At 39.1% G+C, this 17,644-nt stretch overlaps 1 protein-coding gene across 1 annotated transcript in view; it reads left to right on the forward strand.

Annotated features, from left to right (window-relative positions):
* EFL1 (elongation factor like GTPase 1) overlaps window positions 1-10,926 on the forward strand; it is a gene marked incomplete at its 3' end in the record, with an annotated part of 56,934 nt that extends 46,008 nt beyond the window's left edge. Inside the window, exon 20 of the mRNA XM_080351238.1 lies at window positions 10,738-10,926. Coding sequence (XP_080207364.1) covers window positions 10,738-10,926 — 189 coding nt within the window. The remainder of the gene's footprint in view (window positions 1-10,737) is intronic.
* Window positions 10,927-17,644: the final 6,718 nt, after the last annotated feature.

Here is a 17,644-nt window from a genome sequence, read left to right on the forward strand (position 1 = left end):
ACAAAGTAAGTCCTTCACAAATGAAACTGATTCTTCATAAATGTGTTTTCCTCAATTTCATGTGCGTTTTTTAATGAGTTGTCTGGTAAACTTATTTGGGAAATGGAAAAAAACAACACACAAAAACTCCCAACCTCCCACTAATAGAAAATGTAACAACAAATCTAGTGCCTATGAGAGTTAACCTTTTAGGGGTTCGCAGACACCTAGGTATTCTTTTTTGTCCTTATATTTTCCAAGTCAACATATATTTTCATATTTAAAGGCAAAGTGAATAGATATAATGCTTTCAAAATGAAATCTGGTGATATTAAGTTGAGGTGTCCTCAAAATTATTGAATTTGGTCATCTTTGTCACTTATAGAAATGAAGAGGTGAAGTGGAGGTGTAAAGGAAATAGGGAAATGGGAAAGCTGATGAGGAGTGTCATCAGCTGAGAGTGCACTGTATTTTGTTCCTGCGATGTGGATATTAGATCTTCAAGGAGAAATATAAAAAGCTGTTAATCAGAGTTCCTTGTTCAAGACAAACCTGCATTGTAGAGCTCCTCACAAGATTGCACTGAAGGAGCTAAAACTGGGTTCAAGGGCAAGAGTCAGTGCGTATAAACTTTTCACAGGAAATCTTCAAAATAAATAAAGCCTTAAGATTTTCTGTTTGTTTGTTGGTTATTTCTTTTTAGTCAAGCATTCCTTCATTTGGTGTTAGGACCATAGACACTTTTGTAAATGGATTAGGGCTTTTCGTTGTTTGTGTTTGTTTCATCTCCTGATTTATTTTGTGACCTCAAATGTCAAGTCTCTGAGTACAAACAACTAAAGATTTTTGAGGTCAGTAATACTCCATGCAGTTGCCAGTTAAGGTCTGTTTACCACTGTTTCTCTCTGAAGTGTGTGCCGATTTTTCATGTGGCGTAGATTCTTCCTCGTTTCCTGTAGCTAAATTGTCCTGATAGGTAGTGTCTGTTAAATATTTCACTAGCAGTATTTCTTTGTTAGTAATGATTGTAACTGCCTCAGGAATTTTACGCGGATGCTAATGGAAAAGGAGGATTTCTGCAAACCAGCTGAGTCATATGCTGTCAAAAGAGCTGTGAATCCTTGAAACAGTACACTTAGAAAAGTACATTATGTCTTTCTTGGCTGTGGTACCTTACTGGAGTTAGAAAATGCAGCAGACCAGTGACTTACCTCTCCTCCCTCAGTACTGATTCATTTAATCATCTTGTAACTCAGTCTGACTTCACAGAGAACCACGAAAGGGATAAACAGAGCTACACTATATGAAAAGGAAGACAAAAGGAAAGGCAACCCTCCATAGATGATGTATGAATCGGCTTTGTGAGTCCAGGGATGTAGGTGGAATGCAGTAACAGCGGAGGTGCCTCAAACCAGGAGTGCTGGCAGTATTGCACACAACATCTTGTCAGTTTGGGATGTTCTCATCTGAAGAGCAGCTGGTGAGGTTTTGTGGCTTAACTGGTCTTTTGTCTAAATGGGCTCTGATATCAGTGCCCTGAAGGAATATCAGTCAGAAGGATGTTAATTCCAGCTCACCATTGTTCTGTGCCAGTTTATTTAGGATTTGTAGCTACTGTGCTCCAACACTAAGCACAAACATAAACCCCTTGCCTCTCTGACCTTCCCTTCTATCCCCAGACCTTGTGTATATGTTCAGTCTGTCAGATGTTATGAGTTTTACATAAGAAAATGTTCACACATAATTACAGATATGCATCGGAGAGGGAGATTTGAACAACTGGCAACATTTTCTAAAACTCTCCCTCTGGAGAGATTCTAATTACAGTTCCTATGTTAAAATGTATTGATGGCAGGAAAAATGATTGTGTCAGCCAGTCACCTTTCCATCTGGCAAATCTGTTGGTGGGGAGGGTTGGGTTTTTTTTTTGTCACATTGAAGGACATGCTCACATATTTTTGTGACAAAATAAGCCTTTTACTAAGCTACAAGCAATGTTGGCTCTGTGCGGTGATGGCAGAGGGAGTGCACGCTACCCTCACATCAGCAGAATTGCTAAAGAAATAGAATTTTCAGTATGGTGGTATGACAGAGAAGCCAGAAAAAATGGGTTTGTGTCTCAGATCACATGAGAGCTTTTCTCTGCTGCTTTTTCTTTCTGTATTCTGCTAAAAATAAAACAAAACCCCCAAATAAATTAGATACCCTCTCATGTTTCATCAGGTATTAGACAGGACTTTGACATTGCTCCACTACCGATGAATTATGGTGGTTTATGTATATACATGATAAACACCAGCATTTTATTTGAGTCTCAATTATTCAATGTATCAATGTGTTAGATAACATAATGTGAACTCTGGGTAATCTTATACTATTTTTCCATAGTGCTAAAAAAGGAAAGGGAGTGCAGTAGTTACTTGGTTTTATTTTTGCATTTCCTATGTTACCGAGTGTCTAGTTGCTGCTTTAATTGCATTCTATCCAAACCCTTCCCTGACATTGATTTAATTCTGTGTCAGTGGTATTTTCTCAGTGTGCTCAGCTCATTAACTGAATACCTGGGACACGTATTTCTCTCTACCGATTCTTTCTAAATTGTTGTTATCCCTATTTCACTGATAGTGAAATAGACACTTTTTGGTATTTTTTTTAAACTTTTAAACACTTGATCTCATGGAAATCACATGCCTAAATTATGCTTAAAGAAATTAGGTTTGAATTAATTTTTTAATTATTTTTATATTTCATTAGTATGAATTGTAGAAGAAAACATAGGAAGGTCAGTGACAGAGCCTACATTTAATTGAAGCCATTTTGATCTCTGTGGAAATGAAATTACCATTTCTTTTTCTTCAATTAATGAATGTATTTGTATAGTTCAGGTTGCTCCAGCCGCAGGGGCTGAAACAATACACATATTGAGGTCTGTCTTGTCAGATACACCTTTTCTATTAATTTCTTCTGTCATGCTTATACAATTTATTCCTGCCTGTAGAGGATGGCAGCAGCCAACCGTTCATGGGGGCTTTAAGTTTGATCCCAGTTTAAATAAATTAATTTTAAAAGTTAGCCAAGTATTTTTCTTTATAATATCCCTAGCCAAATATTAAGTGTATTGGGGTTACTTGGCCATATTTTCTTAGATTTCTCCATAAACTTTCTCCTGAATTCTTAGTTTGAAATATATAACTTTGGGATAATTATGAACTCCTTGTATGTTTTTAATCCTTGAATTAATAACACACCTTCAATTATTGTATGTTTTTGCCTGAATCTGTTTCTTTTGTTCCCTCTTGATTCTTTGCAGTTACATCTTTCACTCAGTCATGTCATTTTATCTTAATCATAAGGTTCTTTGAACAAGAAGATATTTGTGATTGCACAATGCTTAGAATAATGGAGCTCTAATCCCATTTGGGAAATCTGTATTATAGTTAAAAGAAAAATGCATGTGGCTCTATTCAGATGCTGATTGAATTCTCAGCAAGTGCAGAAATTGTCAAAGATGTCTACTGGTTGTAAAGTTGCAGAATATATAATATTCCTGTTAACTCACATATTTTAAATTGCATAATGACTGGCTGTTAGACACGCTTCTTTTCTTGGGGGTGGGTAGGGCACGGGCACACTGTAAACGCATGTTCAGTCTGAATTCTTTTTCGGTGTCCCTTCTAAGTAGAGTAGTGTCCAGAATGTGCTGTACCCGGGGCTGCACCACAAGGAGCGTGGCCGGCAGGGGAGGGAGGTGACTCTCCCCTCTGCTCCTCTCTGCTGAGGCCCCACCAATGCTGCATCCAGCCCTGGAGCCCCCAACGTAAGAGGGACATGGACCTGTTGGAGTGAGTGCAGAGGAGGCCTCAAAGAAGCTCAGAGGGCTGGAGCTTCTCTCCTGTGCGGACAGGCTGAGAGAGTTGGGGTTGTTCAGCCTGGAGAAGGCTCCAGGTAGACCCTGTATCAGCCTTCCAGTACCTAAAGGGGACCTACAAGAAAGCTGGACAAGGGACTTTCTACAAGGGCATGTAGTGATAGGACAAGGGGTAACTGTTTTAATCTGAAAGAGGGCAGATTTAGATTAGGTATAAGGAAGAAATTCTTCCCCATCAAGGTGGTGAGGCACTGGAACAGGCTGCCCAGGAAGCTGTGGATGCCCCATCCCTGGGAGTGTTCAAGGCCAGGCTGGACGGGGCTTTGAGCGACCTGGTGTAGTGGAAGGTGTCCCTGCCCATGGCAGGGGGGTTGGAACTGGGTGATCATTCTATCATTCTGTCATTCTTAAGGGCTCTGGAGAAAGGTAAGAGGAGGACTGCATGTAGTAAGTCAGAAGAATATGAGGAGTTTTATGGAAGTTTTATATTCTGAATTTTAATTCATTCCTGTCAAAATGTAAGTCATTTTACAACTCAGATGAGGGCTTAATATAGAAGCTGCTGGATGAGATTGTTAGGCCTGCATTGAAGAGGAAGCAGACTAAGGTAATGAGAGAGACTCTAGGAGTCTGTGAATCTCTGCTAGGTTTGAACTCTAACTCTACATACATCGTTGTGCCAGTAACAGTTGAAGCATGTAAATGAATGCTAGGAGCAACCTGGAACCTTTCAAATAGGAAAAGCTCATTGTATTGGCCAGGACATCTGGAGCTAATTAAAACAGTAAATAAATGTGGTAGTGGTGTGGCTTTAATTTTCCTTCTGAATACATTTCTTAAGTAAAAGGGGAAAATGCAACAGTAGAGCCACACGTCTCCTCTTTCCAGTTCCCAGATTCCTGTTTGTAGCTACTGACTGAAGTCAGGGCTAAGGCTCAGCTGTCACTGATTGAAACGAACAAGCATTATGCTCTTAAGACAAAATAAACTTGTATCAGTTTATTTTATAACTAGTCATGTAAATGTTCCTTATTGCAATATTTACTGGAGGAGGAGTTCTCATATCTGACTTCAGGCATTTTAAGGCCTTGGCCATGCCCTTTATATATTGTGAATGGGATCTCTGAATTATGAAATACTTGTGGATACTCATTTAACTCTGCACTCCTAATACATCTCGGTAGGTTAAACATCTAAGGTCTGACTGCAAGTTATTCTGTATCCCCTTAAGCCTCGGAAGCAAAACAAAAAGTTATGAACCTGATATTTTGAGGGATTTTTGAAGCTTTTGCAGAATGGCTGTAGATACCAAATAAGTGAACTTTTCTGTTGGGTTTATAACTTCCATCTGTCTTGCTTACTCTCTCTTTTTCTTTTTTTTTTCTAATTGTATTTTTGCCAAACCTTGTAATTTACAATGAAGAGCTGTTGAGATAAAATACTCCTAAGGAAAACAGAAATAAAATTGGGAGGTTTTTTTCAAGTTAGTTATGAAGAAAGCAGTCTGTTTTCGGGCTTTCTTTTAAATGGCTATATAAAAGTACATATAATCTTGAGAAGAAGAGATATTGTGTTTATTTGTCTGATACATCAGTTGTTCTGTAGTGATGCAAAGTGGCAGCGTGCTGGGAAACCAAGATTCGACTACAAGGTAGTCAAACAATTGGTGAAAAGGGAGGCTGAAAATTAGCTGTTGTTTTTTTTCCTTTCAGGATGTGGTATAGAGATTAGCTATTTATAAAACAGGCGAGCTGGCACACAAAGTATTTGGTACAATGTGAAAGTTTGTGTTTTAACAAAATCAGTATGACTTGTTTTTGTTTTGAGAACATTTATGTGTAGGTGCTTCTGTAAAATTCTTCAGCATATTGTAGATATTTCTCCTCCCACCCTCTGCCACTTAATCCTCATGCCCAGCATGATGTTTTGTGGAAGTGTTTCAGGTGCTCAGCACCTCCCACAGTCGCTCGACTCCTGAGTGGGAAAGGAGGTGATATCTGCTTTCCCCTGTGTTGGAACCGGTGCAGCAACATGGAGAAGCTGGATCTGCAGAGAGAATCTTCTCTTCCTTTCTGAATAGGAAGCATTTGGGGCCTGTAAAGTCTTACAGAGGAACGAGCCACCTGTGATGAAAGGGGTTTTCACTGAATAAAACCAGTAAGACCCCATCGTTTCTTAAACAACCACCAAGAAAAGATGCAAACTTGTAGTATCTTTCCTTGAGATTTTAAAAATCATGGCTCCTTTCAAGGACAGGCTGAGATCCTGGCTGCTTTGAAAGCAGAATGGCAAAATTCATCATAATTTTAACCTATTCTTCAACTGTATATTGCTGAGCAAAAGTATTTCAGCACTGTAGAATAGAAATCACTTTAAAAATGGTGTTCAGACTTCCCTATATTTGCAGGCTGTGGCAGCCCCCAGTTATATGCTAGCATTATGCTGTTTTACCTGCGGCTGATGGAAAGCAGGTATTGATGTGGAGATTGCTTTGGAAGTTGCCAAATATCACCTTGCAACACCACTCTAGGATCTCTATGTTCTTTCACATGGATGTAAGGAATGACTTGGGAAACGTGCACTGCCAGTGCTGCTTTCCTGACTCGGTAACTGCGTGGTTAAATCCAGGGATTAGCACATCACTTGGGTACCTCTACATCACACTGGGTGTGAAATTCCAGGAAAGGCTTACTAAGTACTGACATCACGGGTCTTTCTGGATCTGAGCTCACAGGAGCGGTGCAGTCAATAAATTAGCCTCTATCCACTTTGGAGATTGTCGTATCCTCCATGCTGCTGTTCCACATCCCCAAAATGTACAAGGCAGTGCTAGAGCCTCCCCCAGCCCTCAGTCCTGCTGGGTCCCCTGCCTGGTGTTCCCTGTTTTGGCACCGCCAGGATCTAAAGGACCTTGCACCATTTGGTTATGCTCAGCACAGAAGCTCTTTTACAGCATTACCCAGCGTATTACCAAAAACCCAGCAGGTAACAGTTTTTCGAGGTCACATTTCACGTACACCTCTGGAAAGTTCTGTCATTTTATCTGAAAGGTAGAGGTAGTTTCATTTGACAGGGCTGCTTCAGACATCTCAGACATGCATATCAGCTGTACCCTCTAAGTTGCATAGTCTGTGTCATCACTAAGTGACGGACACCATTTGAACTGTGTTCTTGAAGTATCTTTCTAGCATCAATTTTTCTAAGGTAGAAATGGTTCTGATACACTGAAGCCTGTATCATCTTTGAAATTGTGCATAATAGATCTTTTGAATGGTTTTTTTTTGAAAAACAACTTCTGGCATAATGTTTTTCCTGCCATGTTAAGGGTAGTGCCCGATCACACTGAATTTAGTGGTTCTTGGCAGTTCTCATTAAGCAGTTCACAAAGGTTAAAATGTTGCTTGCTGGTCTTAAAATCTTCACTGGACAGTGTAAAACTGCTCTTCCAATTCATGGTGCAACTAAAGCATTTTCCACACTGATGATATTTGTCTCCAAAGACATTTTCTGTCCTCATCAGGCAGTAAGGACCAGTCAGGGAAATGCGACCAGGAACGTGGCCGTGTTCCCGGGCTGCCTGACCTTTTGGATGAACTAGGCAGATCCCTTCTGTTTGCTTTTGATGCTTCTCTCAACGTTGTTTTGCATAATTAGGCTGCCTTAGGCACAGACTGTTTCATACCATCATTTTGTGAAATACACTAGACAATGGGGCCCAGATCACTAGTGGAGCCATCTGGGTGCCACTGAAATACAAATAATAAATCATCCTCAAATTAAGGCATAAAATTCCAAGTCCTCTTGAATTGAAAGCGATCCGTTCTAACTCAAATCTTATTAAAAAGTTTGATTAGCTTACATAATACTTTGCAGGATTTAGTACACACTGCATTGTTTTCGAATATTAACATAGTACTCTCATAGTATTTGTATTTTTATGGATTGTTACAGGTATTCAGATTATGTCTCTGATAAAGGTACAAGCATTTATTGTTTGGATAATTAATGTGTAGGTTGTTAGGCTAAAAGAAAATGACAGCTGTTTTGCCTGTTACTAAACAAGTCTTAGGAGGCTTCATTGTTTGGGTGTGTTGGTTTGAATAGTTGTGATATTTAATGAAATATCTTGCTTTGGAATGATTTCTTTTTCTCAAGAATACCCTTGCACTTAGAGTATTTGAAGTAATCTTTTCACTTCTTTTGAAATACCAAATCCCAACGGACTTCATTATAAACAATGTTTTATTTATACCTAGAGTGGGCTCATAGTTCTGCAGTGAGCTATGGAACACACTCTTCAGCACATATTTTAACTATTTGGTTGGTTTTAAGTATAATGGAATTCTAGTGATTTGCTTATAGTCATACTTTATAAAAGTCTTGGGTGATATATTTTTTTTAAAGTAGATCAATGAAGATATTATTAAACAATACTATTAAGGAACATTTCCATCACCTAAGAATTGCATTTGCAATAATAGATTTAAGAATTCTATGAGCTGCTGTGCACCAATTCATTTTACTGTATTGCATTTTCTATGGGCTGCATTTAGAGAAAATACTTGTTCTCTAGCAGAGTAAATGTTAGCCCAATGATTCGCTACACAAACCTTGATTTATAATTCACTTTCCAGAACAGCCTTGCAGATGTAGTGTAGAAATACTCGGTTGTGTTAACCAGGAGGCAGGAGCTGTCTCGCTGCTCCGCCGCGCTCACTTTGAAGGAGTTTCATGTGTTGTTTCTGGGCAGTTTGCAGTTAAGGCCACTGTTGTCCCCATCAAATGGTGTTGAATAACAACTAAGCATAGGCCAGTGGCTAGTTTGTGCTGTTATTAAGAAAAATTCCCAAATCCTAGCAAAACTTCCCAAAAAAAAGATCGAGTTATCAAAACAGTCATGGTGTGTTTGATAAGTATGGTGGTATTTAAAAACGTATTTCACCATCGTGCTAATAATAGCATCACGTCGTTTGTTTTATAGTGTCTTTCTTCTAATACTGGTTCTTCTTGATATCTTTTACCTGTTATACTTGAGATATAAACAGTTTGGCTGTGATAATTTACTTGTCGCCCTGGCTCAGTGAAGACATGTTATTTTGAATTTCCAGTGCTGTTTTGCTTGAAATTTTTGTTTAGGAGTGTAACTTTTTCGGTTAAGTTGTTATCACATTTCTGTTTTTAAAATGAATCTTAGGCTATGTGTTTTAATTTCATACTGAAAAATTAGTATGCAGGAACACCTAAATAATTTTAAATAAGAAGCGACATGCAACATCGAATAAATAACTTTTGTGGGTGTCTTTTCTGCTTTGATACTGTGGGTCTTCCAGGATCCACAGTAAGAGCCTTCTGTTAAATGGCTACATCATATTCCAGAAGTATTAATCCATTTAGAATCTAATTAATTATTTAGGGACTTTATCCAGACAAAAACTCAATTTCTGTCGCAGATTCCAGAGTCATCCCTATGCAGTTCCCATGAATACAAACAATAGCTCTGGCCCTAAAAGGCTTCTCAGCTCTGATTGCAGGAAACCCAGACGCACCATTCTGACAGCTACTATTGTAAGCAAAGTGATGACAGTGCTTTTGAGCATTAGACAGAAAAGATTTTTTCCTTTTGCTTGCTTGCACTGTATTAACAGAATACGGGGAACGATGGATGCCACCTGCTATACGCATTGGCTTTGATTCATTGAGATGATGTGAATACGAGAGGGACAGTCTGGTCTCTGCCCTCACCTTCACTTACACAATCAGAACTTTCAACAAAATAAACCTTCCTAGTTCTTTTGTATCGCTGTGTCAGTAACACCTCTGTGTAGGTGTATTAGGGTTATGTTAACATTTGCTGACTTCCTAAAGGAGATGCCCAGCTGATGGCCTGGGTTCCAACTGGCTCGGTAGATCTGGCTTCCTCTTTCTCATTACTTACCGTGGTGTGGCAATACAAATGGTGTGCTCTAATTAACCTCATCTTTTGCAGCGTGTTCACACCATTCAGATAGGTATGATCCTCTAAAAGAAATTCTCAGATGCCACCATAACTTGCTCTGGAAACAGTAGGTATGCCTGAATTATTCAGATGGCTTGAGAAAAAGTAATGCGAGAGTCACTACCAGTAATGGAATAAATTGTCATTTTGGGCAGCCACTTCAGCATTAAGCCTAGAATTTGTGTGAAAGCTGCTTAGCCCAAAGGTTGAGAGTAAATATCTCTTTCTTGGGGAATGTTGGAGCTCTGCTGTGCAGGATGAAATGAGAAAAGCTTTTAAAGACTTTGTAAGATAACTAGATCTTTGGCACACTCTATGGTAGCCTGGGAAGGGTGAGGTCTGTAGGATGAACTTGGGATAAAGACGCATCCAGTTATTCTCTGTTAGATCTGAAATCTCTTCTAGAGGCGGTCTCTGAGATATTAAGCTGCAAGAACAGCTCCACTAAATATGTTAGCACCAGAAACAATGATTTTTAAACCATCTGTCCAACTCATAGGGGTTGGAGAACATGGTGCACAGAACTGAGCAAAAACTCTCCGTTCTTATAAATTCTAATAAAATCATAGTGAGATAATATTCTAAATAAGGAAATCTTTATTTAAAACTGAGAATTTTCTGAAGGCTGTTTGGCTTTGTTTGCTGATTGGCAATTAAATTTGCTTTAAAAGAAAAAATTGCAGACAAAAGCAACTGAATTTGAAAAGCTATTGTGTGCTTCTTATGGCAAGTGCTACATCGTTTATCTTAACTCTTGTTTTCTGTCGACATAGCTAATTACAGCCTTTCCAGAAAACTCTATCTGCACAACTTTTGTATTCTTCTACTTCAGAGACTGATTACCTGAAATGTACTAATAAACCTTTGTATTATTATTATGTTTTTCTTTTCCTAGATCATTTCAAGTGACCCATTCTGGGTACCAACCACTGAGGAAGAATATTTGCACTTCGGGGAAAAGGCAGACTCAGAGAACCAGGCCCGCAAGTACATGAATGCAGTAAGAAAGAGAAAGGGGCTTTATGTAGAAGAGAAAATTGTGGAACATGCTGAAAAGCAAAGAACTCTCAGTAGAAATAAGTAGCTGTGTCATTTCCTTTCTCGCCTGACTCAGCTAAGTGTGAGTGGATTATTTTCTATGCAGCAGATTCAGACTTTCATCTGGACTTTTTGCTTTGACACCACTTTCTTACATGCCATGATGTCTATGGCTTGTGTTTCAATAAACTATCCTTTCCAACTTTTATACAGAGAAAATAGTTTGTTTATTTAAATAAAATATAGGCGTATTCATTGAAGTTGGTCTGAATTTTTAAAATTGACTGCCATATTGAACCTTCTGTCACAGGATTAGGAACTCCAAATTTCATTTGTTTCTTTATGATTTATCAGATGTAATTACAGTTAGAGCTGGTTAGCTAGTTTGTTACAAATAAACTATGCACTGAATTTAGCTCCTTAATGTTTCTGACTCTGTCTTTTAAATTTATTTCCATTTCTGCAATGTATTTGTTACTCACCAGTACTTTCCATAGTTACCTATATGCCAATAGATGCCACCCTATTAGGAGTTTGTAAACTAATTGTTTTACCCCATTTCTCACATAAGCAGTCACCTACAGCAGCGATGTACCTTCTTTAAATCTGAGGGCAAAACCAGCACATTTGGAAGACTAAGCACTTCAAACCAAGCATGTTTTGTCTCTTTTCCCTCCTTAGGACACACCTTATTACAAAGTTCATAATCCTAAGCCAGGAGCTGCCATCTCTGAACTAGGCCCACAGCTACATCTGCCAATCCTGTGTGGTTAAGGACCAGTGCAGTAATTTCTGCCCATTCAGCTTGTTGTTTTGAATTCAGTGAAAGGAAACACTTGCAAAAATATACAAAATGTCTTGCTGTTTACAGGTGTCTGAGATGCAGAATGCTCCCGAATGATACAGACCAAGACTAACAAGAAATACGGTCCTCACAGGGCCTAAGTTTTAATTAAGAAAAATGGAAACCTTGAGTAGAAGAGAAACGTGATGCATTAATTATCTTCTCATTTGGCTACTTAGATTTGTAAAAGGAAATGACAAGAATTCTCAAAGGTTAAGACCAAATAGATAGGTGTCCTTGAAGAGGTTGTGATATTTCTTTAAATGAATGGGAAATAAGTCTTTAAATCTGACTTCCTGCTACCTCTTGTCTTTGCTAATTGCAGAGAGTTCTGTTTCAGATAACCATGCAAATAGGTTGTCCTTTTCTTTACAAAATATAGCTATTTCTTTAATTTGTGCTTGCTTTGTACTCCTTTGGTACTTGATCTTTCTGAATAAATATTCTGTGTGTGTCAATTAATGCAGCAGGCAGAACTTACTCCTATCAGTTTTGCTTCTTATAGGAAACTGTTACTTGTTTCACAAGTAGAATGATTTTGAATGCTTAACTTTTTTTTTTTTAAATAGCAGCCTTTTCTTTTCCAGCTTGTTTGCTTTCATTATGGAAATGTTTCCTTTTAAGATTGTATTTATGAATTATTCAAGCAAATGAAATATTTGCCTTCCTTAGGACGTTTGTTCTGTAAATTGCCGTTGTTTTTCAAGGAGTATCTGCACAGCAGCCCTATTAGAGCTTGTACCAACATACTCGGAGGATTTGGGCACTGCCTGCTGCTATAGCCATGCAAGGTATGGTAACTTAGTGCAGCCTGCAAGAAAAACAGTCGAGACATCAGTGTTTGTAATGAGATCTTGGCTAATATTGCTGCCCTGCCTGCTAGAAGTGAGACAGAGTTGGGGTATCTGGCCTTCAGTCACAAAGGTGCTGGAATAGGTGATGTGGAGATGGTTGGTCACTGTTATGACTGCATAATTGTTAACTGTAATCTACTGAAGTAAAAAGAAAACGCATTAACATAGATTTTTAAATATTTAACAATAGCAGTCATTTATTGTTACGCCATATTTTTGGATTGCATCTCGAACAGCATGAAGATAATAATTGATCCAGAATGGGGCAACACTGTTAATTGTAGGGAGCAAAAACTCCACTAACTAGCAGAAGACAATCAAACCAACCTGCCAGAAGGGCTAGTGGCAATATTTGAGATCTGTTTTCTTTAGTAACAGCTACTAGTGAGAAGATAATCTAATTGCTTATGTGCCATGAATCTCTAACCATTTTTCTCTAGATTATTCAAAAAATAACTTGATGTAGCTGTTTTACCCCAGCTTTCTTACACATACATAACAATATGACATAATTTTATATGTATAAATGTTTAGCACACTTTTAACTTTCTAAAAAGTACACACTCAATGTGATTGGGCTCGACTGGCTTTAGTAGACTCAAGTCTCCTTACAGCTGGTAATGTATGAAAGCAACAGTCAGCTTCTATGTGGTAATATTTGCTAGAGAATGGTAACTGTTCACTGCAGAAGCCAGGTGATAATCTAAATTATTTCCCTAGAGAAGAATAAAGACCAAGTAGTGACCAGCAAGCTGCTTTCTCTTGTCTCTGGCCACTCTTCTTGCTTTACAAATCTCTCATTTTCTCAAGCACTAGTAATCTTAGGAGATTCACCATTTTTTCCCACAGATTTTTCTTGCTTTCTTTCAACAAACTTCACTTTTAAAGCAGGACTCCAAATGAGAAATAGAAGCGTAACTGGAATCCCTGCTGTGTTTTCTTTCCTACCCGTCTTCCCATGTTGGTTTAGGACTTCAGCTGCAGCCTCAATATTACAATTGGTGAGGACAGAGACACCAGAGAAGCACAATATTTCTGTATCAAAACATGTTGTTCCCAAATTAGGTCTGAATACAATCTCTTGACTCCCTGCTAACCTTAGGAACTAACTCTTCTTATATGAGACGCTAATATTTGGAACATAGAGCGTGTCACTCCTTCATAAAATCACATGCCGCACTAAGAAGATGAGAGAAAAATGCAACATTTGAACTGTACATTGTACTTCTGATGAGGTAAGAAGTATTTTAAAAAGCATGGATGAACCAAAGCTTCCAATTTCGGACAGGAATATTTGCTTCCTGTGTTTCCTGCTTACCCCACTACTCCAACAGATATGGATATTATTAGAATATGCATAAAGCCAAGTAAATACATGTTCCTGTCTGAAACAGTGCTTTAATTTTTAACTATAATTTTTTGATCTTCAAGCTTACGGTTGAATTATTTTGATTCACTTATGACATCTCAGCTGTGACTGAGGGGTCTAAGACATAAACATCCACATTGGTAGTGGTACCAGGTGTTTTTAAGAAAATCTGATGCCATTTCCACAGCCGTAACTCAACCTTCTTGGGATGCAATGAAGTTGGGGAAAGGCTGGCAGAATGCGGAGTAGAATCTCTTATTTTAAACCATGCATAGACATGTCTGTAAGATGATTGAAAGTGCATACACTTACTTTTTATTGTTCTATTCTTCACCAGTTTGCAGTTTTACTCCTCAAATTTGCAGTATCTGTGATTCGCTTCTTCAGTACAGCCCTGAGAAGGAAAATACTTTGTGTTACCGTGAGTACTCAATGTAGGCCTGGAGCTTAGACAAATAGTTAACATGAAACATAAAACATTTACATGTAAATGTCATTTTGATTTCGCAATATTTCTGAATTTCGGTCTCTTTTCTACTTGATGTGGCTTAATCATATTCTCTATTGTGTGCGCTTTTTGACTTGTTTCATGCTAGTTCGGATCTACTGAAAGGTAGATAAGATAAAAATTAATATTGATTTTTTATAGTTTCTATTAATAAGCTGAACTGAAGGGTCGGGGGGCATTGGTCTTTTACAGCTGTATCGTTCTATGCTTATAAAACTCCTGCAAACCATGACTAATGGTAGGAAAAAAACAGATACCATGAAGTAGGGTGGTTTAGGCTGTTTGACAGAGACGTTTCTGTTTCAACAGATGTTGTTTTCCTACAGGAGCTTTATTTATTTATTTATTGTTAATTAATCCTTCCTCCCCCCCCCTACTCATTTCTCCTCCTTCATTTCCTATTTCACCAAGGATCTAACTCCATAACCCCCCACTGATTCTTTAGAGGAGTTATTTTTATTATCAGCAAGGGGGTGGAGGGGAACAAAATTCAGTAGTGTTTTCCTCTTAAGAGTTTTTGATGGCCATGTGAAAGGCTTGTGTTCACCCTTACAACAGTGCCACATCTCACTGTTCTCCAGTGAGATATCTGGATGCATTCTTTTCCCCCAAAAAAGCTGCTGATGTAAACAGCTAACAATATATAGTAATCTGCACAGACAGCAAAAATGAAACTTTTGTCAAAAGAATCTATAGCCTTTTTAAACGCTGTGTTTCCTACATGCTCACAAACACGGTTGCTACCCGCCAAGAGGGAGGGAAATTCAGTAATGTTGTGCTGCTGTTTTGTGAAGTGGCTACAAAGCACAGCTAAAATATGCATCTTCTCAAGTGGAATTACAAATGGGAGGCAGATTGATCATCATCACCAATTCAGTGCTGGCTTTTTCCCATCTGTGGAGAGCTCTTTCCAGCATTTTTCATATGGTTCTTTTACGCTGTAATAAATTAAGTCAGGTAACGAATAAACCACTCTTGTTTCACTGCTTTCTGAACGATTTGTGCCAGTGTAAACTTCTATCCTGGAATATTCTGTCATTTGCTTTGCTGTAGCAAAGGCCTCAGACGTAGAGTCAGGTTTTATGAAACTCTGTGTATCCATATTGTCCTGAAACCAACTATTCTGAATTATAAGTTGCTTAAAATATAAGGAAAAGCCCACAATCTTAATGTAAAAAGGAGTAACCAACAAGCTTTTTAGAGGTGGTTAGCACAGAATGATCCGTGGCCTTCTAACTCAGTGTGCCTTACAAAAGCATTTTTTTGCTCTAGCGATGATTTCATAGCATTTGAAAAAAGGAACATTCGGCTGTCTTGTTATTGTAGGATTCAAGAAAGGGGTTTGGAGCGGCATCCGTGCAGTGCAAGCCTGAATGTCCTTAGTGGAGCTGTAAGAAAGGTGCTCGTGATGGAAAGGCAGACTTAATCAGACTTGAAGTCTATGGCTCCTTCAGGAATCGCGCTCCTTTGCTGCATGGAGGGGAGTATAACTTTCTGGCTAAACTTACTGCCTGAGTACTCTGATTTTACTCCTGCTTTGTTCAAAGGGGAGGATGCGAACTCAAAGTCAGTCATGTAGGAGTAGGGACTGCAATAACAAAAAACCCTGCAGACGTGATGCAACTATTAAGCAGTGGCTGCTAGTTGCCTCTAATATATGTGTTTGACCCTAAGTCCTTAATTTTTCTAATGCTCCTTTAAGTGATGATTTTATAATAATCAACCTAATAATAATTTTATAATAATCAACCTAATTGCAAAGGCTGATTTATTTGCTCTGTGATGCAGGCTGATCCAGAGCCAACTGGTGCTGAAATACAGTCGCAGGCATGCTATGGAGGATACCTGCAGCTACTTGTTTTCTGCGTTTTCATCTCTTGTCATGGTAGCATTTACTTTTAGGAGGTCAAGAAAATGACTCTTAAGAAGGTAAAGCTGGCATTGCTTCCTGGAGTGAGTGACAGAAGGAGCTGTGGAAGTGGCAGCTGAAGCCGCGCTTCCCCTGGAGACGAGACACAGTATGTTCACGACAAGTGCTGCTATCACTGGTCTGGGGATTGAAAGCTGATCTTATTTATGAATCCATGTCTCCTCCTTGTAATGGTGCTGTCATGCAGTATGAACAGCTTAGGAAGGTTATTTTAAATTAACCTTCTCATGTTAAAACAATGTCTAGTCTGTTCCTATCACATCCAGCATTGTAAGCATCAAGGCTAGTGAGTAATTCGACTGCAGCTGGTGTGAAAGGGAAAGGCTGGAGAAGAAATGTGAAAATGCAGTGGAAAAAAATAACATCACATTCGCATGGGTGCCTTTACAGTCACTGTTCTAATTGCATAATGAGACTGCTGTGCTGCTGCAGAAGCGTTTAATAGTAGATAGTATGCAAGTGTGCTAAATGGCAGATAGGCTGCCTTGGCAGGCAGAATGCCGTTCCCAGTCAGAGCGTGGCTTCTGGGTGGCCTTGTCTCTGCGAAGGAAAGCGTGAAGAAACAAACCTCTGGAGCTCATGTCTCCGTCTCCCTCACTGTCCTGTAAACGTCACAGAAACTCCTTGACTGTGGCAGGCTGATCATTTTGGGGAGCGTGGTGGAAGGGAGCTGCACATCCCCAGCAGCAGCAATTCCCTGGGTACCGGTTTACTGACTGTATAGAAAGCAGCTCTAAATAACGTTTTAAATCCCTTTCTGCCAGGACCCAGCAGTGAGTCGTGGCTTCTATTGAATCTTGCTGCTGGGACAGATGGAGCCTGAAGAACTGCATGGAAGGATATTTGAAGGGATGTTGTTCTGAGATCCACAGGCTGCATGAAGGTGGGGGCCCAGGGTCATGAAATTAGAGTAATTCTTGTAAGAGAATGCTGTAAGGGAAAGTCCTTGATTATTTTGTTTGCCCTTGTGGTTCTCTCTCAGTTGAGCACCCAAAGCACATGAAGAAGCCTTTTCCAACCTGGGCTACAAGAGTTTGGGCTAAAGGAAGGGAGGCAGAGTAACTGTCCTGCTTTTTGACAGCTGTCACCTGTGTTTGAGCTTATCAACATCTTTTCTTCCAAGCCAAAGAGAAAATTGACAAAGGAAAAACACCTCACTGCGTAGAGAGGAGCTGGTGGCTGACAAGCTGGGTTTTGCTTTTGCACTAGAGGTTGCAGGTAACATTTCTCTGGCCAGAAAGAATGAAGCTACATATTTC

Source organism: Nesoenas mayeri (genome assembly GCF_963082525.1).
Source record: "Nesoenas mayeri genome assembly, chromosome: 11".
In the NCBI taxonomy this organism is placed as follows: domain Eukaryota; kingdom Metazoa; phylum Chordata; class Aves; order Columbiformes; family Columbidae; genus Nesoenas; species Nesoenas mayeri.